Here is a 7,500-nt window from a genome sequence, read left to right as displayed (position 1 = left end):
TGGACATGCTGCACCAGTGACAAAATAAGCCCACTTACTGTACACAAGGGCCCAGATACGCATACATTTATACCACAAGAGGTCCTGTTCAGATTATGACAATGAGCTCTATTTGCGTCTGGGCTTTCTCCCGCGTCGGAGACAAGAGAGGCCAATTGTGTTGCTATGATTGTGCTTGTGCTTCGACTGTGCAGAGAGCCGTGTGCTCGGATCCCTGTCAGACAAAAGCCGAAGCAGAGTGGAGCTTCTTCCTGTATGCTGCCAGGCTCTGCACCTGTGTCCTGGCAGCCAAGAGCCGCACCAGCAAAGGCTGAGGAGAGAGCTTTACATTTGTGAAAAGGGATACAAATTCATAATGGCATTTAAATGACCGGCAAAGTGCAGTCTGGCAATGACCAAAGTGTCTGATCACGCATGAGCTAAAGGTGTCGTATGGCATGTCGGAACAGCGAGCTGACCCAAGGAGGTTTGGATCATGGCATCTTGTGTGTGCTATTGCATTAGCACATACTGTAGATTTAGCCACGTTATTAAAATAGCTTTAAACTTTGCACTTTGCTTTTCATCATTTAAATTAGAGGCCACAATATATAGTTATGGGCATATAGACAGAGTTGGTTTCATCCAATCAGAGAGTGGCAGGTTGGCCAGAGAGAGTTTGTTATTTCTTGGAGAGAAACTCACGCCATAGTGCACTGTGGTCTTACACACCCATAGCGCACACACACACACAGTGATAGGGGCGATAGGGGACTGTCCAAACAGGGTACTGGACTCATGATAACCACACAACTCACAAACACAAACAGCGGCTATCACAGCCCTGTCTCTGACCTCTAGGCCTTCCCTGGGCTGGGCATGTTTGAACGTGTGTGTGTGTGTGTGTGTGAGGAAGCAATGCTATCGGTGGTGTCGGTAGTGCCCTGGGAGTGACTGACACCAGTGGAGATCTGGGTTTACTCCAGTATATGTGTGTGTGTGTGTGTGTGTGTGTGGAGATCTGGGTTTGCTCCAGAGCATCCTTCCTTCAGCCAATCTCATATCTCGTATTCCTTGCATATTCCTCTTGTGTGTGTGTCTGTGTGTGTTAGAGAGAGACAGAGAGCTTGCTATCTGAGGTCAGAGACAACTGTGTGTGTGTGTGTATGTGTGTTAGAGAGAGAGAGAGCTTGATATCTGAGGTCAGAGACAACTGTGTGTATACAGTATGTGTGTGTGTGTGTGTGTGTGTGTGTGTGTGTACAGAGGTGGAGGAGGAACCCAGAGGGATAGCTAGTGGATTAGCTGACAGCACATCTGATTTTCCCGGCGTCCTGTCACTACAAAGCACTGCACTGCCACTGACTGGACAGGTCTCAAGGTTAACCCCTGCTGTCCGGTCTGACTACATGGCATACACACACACACACACACACGTACACACACACACGTACACACACAAACACACAAACAAACACACACACACACACACCACACACACACACACAAACACACAAACACACTCAGGCAAACCTTCAGATACATGCATATGCACACACAAAGAGAAATATGCGCACACACACACACATAGACATAATATACTCACACTTTCTTAAACACATTCACATGCACACACATGCTCTGAAATATGCATACGCACACACACACACACTCAAACACACAAACAAACACCCACATTCACACACACATATTCAAACACATACAAACACTAACAGACCACTAATGCCTCCAAGACTGAAGCTCACCTGTCTGCTCCTCTGTTTAGAGACTTACAGTGTACACTGGGGCCCAAGAGCCCAGAAATGAAATGATAAATATGCTGATTTATACAGATATGTTTGGTCTACATACGGAATACATAAGGCAACAACTGTTTGGGCTACATTTCTTTGAGTTCAATATACAACGTGTGGAGAAGCATACTAGTGTATGTGTTCACCAATAAGCATACTAGTGTACTGTATGTGTTCACTAATAAGCATACTAGTGTATGTGTGCACCAACAAGCATACTAGTGTATGTGTTCACCAATAAGCATACTAGTGTACGTGTTCACTAATAAGTGCCTGATTTTCCAAGAGCAAAAAAAGGCAAACATTGAGAAACACTCGAGGCGAACGAATCTCAAAGATGTGTGTGTGAAACTACAAACACGAAATCCTTAGCATGATACAAATGAATACAACATAGTCATATTGCACAAATGCTCAGGTAGCATTCTTCCTGCACTCACCCTCTTATACTTATCTCTCCTTTCACTGTCTCCCTAACGCTCTCTTTCATTAAACCACACACACACACACACACACACACACACACACACACGTGTGTATGCACACATCAAGCATGCAAACTCACAGACTAAATCATCAATAGGAATATGTAAATTCACAATGAAAATGTTGGCTACATGACTCAATACACGTTTGTAGACATAAGCTTTGAGGAACACACGCACACACACACACACACACACACACACACACACATACACGCACACACACACAATATACACTGTATTTTTTATATCAAGGAAAATTAAAATAATAAGCCTGAATCATTGATACAGACAATGTGGAATAATGTCTGCCTTTCTGCTCTCACTGACTTGGTTCAGTTGCTCTTTGGACTGCAAGCAGATCTTGTGAGGTTTTTCGGTATTGAAAGCGTAAGATAAGAAAATCACAGGAAACACACATATTTAAACTTAAACATTAACCAAAAGGGGAATCAATAGTGCGGTTCAACCACAACATGTTCCACTTCTTACCTACATTATTAAGATTCAGAATTTTCAATGGGTGAGATTTTATGTTTCTTTTTTAAGAAATCATAAATGATGGGCTCTTTCTTTCTCAGTGTGGTCTCTAACAGAATTGGATATGTGTTAAGACAATCATTAGAAACAGGAGTCGACTTTCTCCAGTCAGTGCCCCATTTCAGCTTTGAGCTAAACTTTCCTTTAAAGAGACTAGGTAACAACACTGGGCTTTTTTTGTCTTTCAACAGCAAGGCTAACAGTAGGGCAACAACTTGAGTGATGCAACACTCTCTGATGCAAGGGGAGAGAAATGGTGAGATGCGAAATTAACAATTCTTCATTAGCAAGAATGATTGCCACACATAAAGACAGCAGACATCTACATAAGTTAAGAGGTAGCCTTTTCCCAAAGAATCCCTAAAATCTCAACACACACACACATGCCCCTTTGACTTTAACCATACTCTAACTGGTATAGATGTTCTGATGTTTCTAAGATTGCTTAAAATACATATTTATATATGAATCCCCCCACGTCAAACTAAATTACTGATCAAATAAATTATTTAAGGGGGGGAAACTCACTGTAAGATTGTCAGATTAGGATTTATTTGAAAGTCTTTGTTTGAATCCCAATTTCAAAAGGGACAAAGAGAAGCTGAACATGACGGCCTTCTAAGGCGGCTTGTGCTCCTTCTTCCTCTCGGTCACTCTCATTGTGTGGGCCTGCAAGGGGCAGGATCCATGGAGAAGAATGTGATGAATTTCCTGTTAGTTCTTGGGGGATATGCTGTGCTTTTCCTGTTGGCCAGAGTCCACTCTCCCCCTCACTTCCCACTGGCGGCCCCGGACGGCGCATGGAGCGCATGCTGGACGCAGAGCTGAGGCCAGTGGGGTGGTGTGGAGGAGCCAGGGGTCAGGGGTCAGACACCGACGCCCCCCAGGCCTGGAGATTGACGCTGGGGAGGACAGGGTGGAGGGGAGGGGGGTGGAGCAGGGTGGGTGGGTGGGTGGTGCCGGAGTGTGAAGGTGGAGGAAGGCGTCTGGCCCGAGAGACAAGGCGCCCGCCTGCCCGCGCCTATGCCATGCTGCTGGTGGGGGTACTCTGGGTGCTGCCAATGCTGGCGTTGGCACTGCTGTTCTCCGAGGGCGAGGGGTTGGTGGGCACCGGCTGGCGCTTGGTCAGACAGCACTGGCACCCTGTAATGAGGCACAGAAACAACAGAGAGAGAGAGGGAGGGAGAGAGAGAGAGAGGGAGGGAGAGAGAGAGGGAGAGAGAGAGGGAGGGAGAGAGAGAGAGCGAGTACAGAGAAGTATAGAAAGAATGGAAGAGAGTGAAAGAGGGAGGAAAAGGGATGAAGAGAGAGGGATGCAGAAAGATAAAATAAAAGAGAGAAAAGGGAGGGAGGGAGAGAGAGAGGGAGGGAGGGAGAGAGAGATGCAGCACAGAAAGAGAAGGAGGGAGGGAGAGGAGAGGAAGAAAGACACAACAGCATGGTTAGTGTGCTGCAGCACGCTCTGCTGTTCCAGGGGGGAGTGCTGAGAGTGCTGCATGGAGAGACCTGTTGCTAGGCGATGGTGATGGGGATGCTGATGCTGTGGGTGCATGCGTGTGCAGAATCTCACCTGTGAGATGAGCTGCAGTTGTTCCCATAGCCAGAGCCACTGGGCGTCCTGAGGCACAACACACACACACACACACACACACACACACACACACACACACACACACACACACACACACACACACACACAGTCAGAGAATAGACAGAGACACTGCATGCACATCTAGAGTAGAACACAGTACACACACTGTTAGAGAGAAAATCAGAGAACACACACACACACACACACACACACACACACACACACACACACACACACACCACATGCACGTGTAGAGTGGAGCATGCGCCTAAAGGGAGGATAGCAATAACATCTAAAGTATCACACAACACACTGAGACAGAGAGAGACCACACTACAGCAATCACATACAACACAACACAAACGCACACACACACACAACACCCCCCCCCCCCCCACCACACCCACACACACACAACACACACACAACACACCCCCCCCACACCCACACACACACAAACACACCCACACACACACAACACACCCACAAACACACACACACACACACAAACACACCCACACACACACACAAACACACCCACACACACACAACACCCCCCCACACCCACACACACACAAACACACACCCCCACACCCACACACACACCCACACACACACCCACACCCACACACACACAACACCCCTCCATACCCACACACACACAAACACACACACACACACACACACACCCACAACACACCCACACACACACAAACACACCCACACACACACAACACACAGACAACACACCCCCCCACACCCACACACACACCCACACACACACACACACACACACATACACACACAGCTATATAAAGCACAGCACAGAGACGGAGGGAGTGAAACACAATACAAAGTGTGTGACTGCTGCGCTTATTGGGCATGGCTTACCTGTGCGGATCTTAATGAACCACAGGGCTCCGATCAACAACACCCCTATGAGAAAGCCACCAAAGGCTATCCCCAGGACTGCAGACAAGCCAAACTCAGGACACCCTACAATACACACACACACACACACACACACACACACACACACACACATCACAACAACATTTAAATAACATGTATGAATATGGAAATTATTACAATTTTGCAAAACAAAATAGTATTTTTGAAATTATGTAAAAATATGTCCATTCATGTTGGAGTCTGTGAGCTGGCCTGCTAAAAGTGCATTTCATTAGAGGAGTTTTCTACTGAAGATCCAGCTTGGATTGCACACACACACACACACACACACACACCAAGGGAGAGAGAGAGAGAGAGAGAGAGAGAGAGGTGGAGAGGAGGAGAAGAGGATAAGAGAGGAGAGGTGTGGAGAGGAGAGGTGTGGAGAAGAGAGGAGATGATGTGTGGAGAGGAGAGGAGAGGAGAGGTGTGGAGAAGAGAGGAGAGGAGAGGAGGTGTAGAGAAGACAGCCGGCTCAGTGTGAAGTGGTGAGCCAGGAGGCAGATGTGACGCCTTCGCCTTCCCCTACCCACTCCGCTCCAGACAGACACAAAGCACATGATGCTGACAGCTCACCAAACAGCCTGCCAGCCTCTCTTCTCCTCTCCTCTCCTCTTCTCTCTTCTCCTCTCCTCTCCTTTCCTATGTTCTCTCCTCTCCTCTCCTCTCTTCTCCTCTCTTCTCTCCTTTTGAATATGGTCTGCCTCAGTGGTTGTTGTTTTGAAGTTGAAATACATATATATTGTCTATAAAGGAGTGGTAAACCTCCACCACTCCTTTCCTCCCCTCTCCTCTATCCCCCTCTCCTTTCCTCCTCTCCTCTTCTCCTCACCCCTGCTGCCCTCTCTGCCACTCTATCCCTCCATCCTTTCCTCTCCTCCTCTCCTCCCCTCTTCCTCTCATCCTCTCTTCCTCTGCTCTCCAGGGTCCTTGGAGGAAATGCTGTCCCAGCATGGATGTGCTGATTTGGGCGAGGAAGCTCATCATCACCCCCCACAGACTTACCCTTCCTGCTGGCCTCTGTGCCCTCTACACACACACACACACACACACACACACACACACACACACACACACACACACACACACACACTCACTCACACACACATCACCAGCACGACTCACCTGCCCCAGCATGCCTCCAACATCCGCTGGTAACCCCCCTTAACACACAAACACACACACACACTCACACACAATAACACCAGCAACTCAACCCCCCCATCCCCTACCCGCACAAAAAAAACACACACACACACGCAGACAAACACTTCCTCTGCACACACTTCTCCTGTGGTAGACAACACAGGATGCAGAGGAGAGAGAGAGATAGAGAGAGAGGTGAGAGAGAGAGAGGGAGAGAGAGACAGTGATTAAAAAGAAGACAGAGAGTGAGAGATGGAGCAAATGAGAGAGAGAGAGAGAGAGAGTGCTAAGAGAGGCAGGTGCTAATCTACATTCTCTGTGTTCTAACAGAACACAGCTCTCCACTCCACTTCTCTCCTCTCCCTCCTCCCCCCTCCTCTCCTCTCCTCTCCTCTCCTCTCCTCTCCTCTCCTCTACTCTCTCCTCTCTCCTCTCCTCTCCTCTCTTCTCCACTCTCCTCTCTCCTCTCCTCTCCACTCCACTCCTCTCTCCCTCTCCTCTCCTCTCTTCTCTCCTCTCCTCTCCTCTCTTCTCCTCTCTCCACTCCTCTCCTCTCCACTCCTCTCCTCTCCTCTACTCTCTCCTCTCTCCTCTCCTCTCTCCTCTCTCCTCTCTTCTCCTCTCTCCTCCTCTCTCCACTCCTCTCCTCTCCACTCCTCTCCACTCTCCTCTCTCCTCTCCTCTCTTCTCTCCTCTCCTCTCCTCTCCACTCTCCTCTCTCCTCTCTTCTCCTCTCTTCTCCTCTCTCATCTCTCTCTCCTCTCCTCTCCTCTCCTCTACTCTCTCCTCTCCTCTCCTCTCTTCTCCTCTCTCCACTCCTCTCTCCTCTCCTCTCCACTCCTCTCCACTCCTCTCCTCTCCTCTCCACTCCTCTCCTCTCCACTCCTCTCCTCTCCTCTCCTCTCCTCTACTCTCTCCTCTCCTCTCTCCACTGGCCTGTGCTCCTCTAAGACAACACAGAGGGGCCTTGTGTGATAAGAATGCACATGTCAAA

General features: G+C 48.4%; 1 protein-coding gene across 3 annotated transcripts in view; it reads right to left on the bottom strand.

Moving 5' to 3' along the window:
- Window positions 1-3,755: 3,755 nt before the first annotated feature.
- The window catches only part of eng (endoglin), a 65,431-nt gene continuing 61,686 nt past the window's right edge, over window positions 3,756-7,500 (bottom strand). For all 3 annotated transcript variants that reach the window (XM_042060636.1, XM_042060638.1, XM_042060637.1), the window contains 3 exons: window positions 5,301-5,405; window positions 4,389-4,436; window positions 3,756-3,961 (listed from right to left, as the gene is read on the bottom strand). In XM_042060636.1, the coding sequence (XP_041916570.1) occupies window positions 3,840-3,961; window positions 4,389-4,436; window positions 5,301-5,405 (275 nt within the window). In that variant the 3' untranslated portion in view covers window positions 3,756-3,839. The remainder of the gene's footprint in view (window positions 3,962-4,388; window positions 4,437-5,300; window positions 5,406-7,500) is intronic.

This window comes from Alosa sapidissima, chromosome 13 (genome assembly GCF_018492685.1).
Source record: "Alosa sapidissima isolate fAloSap1 chromosome 13, fAloSap1.pri, whole genome shotgun sequence".
NCBI lineage: Eukaryota > Metazoa > Chordata > Actinopteri > Clupeiformes > Clupeidae > Alosa > Alosa sapidissima.
The sequence above is the reverse complement of the archived record's forward strand: the minus strand, read 5'-3'. Positions and strand labels throughout refer to the sequence as shown.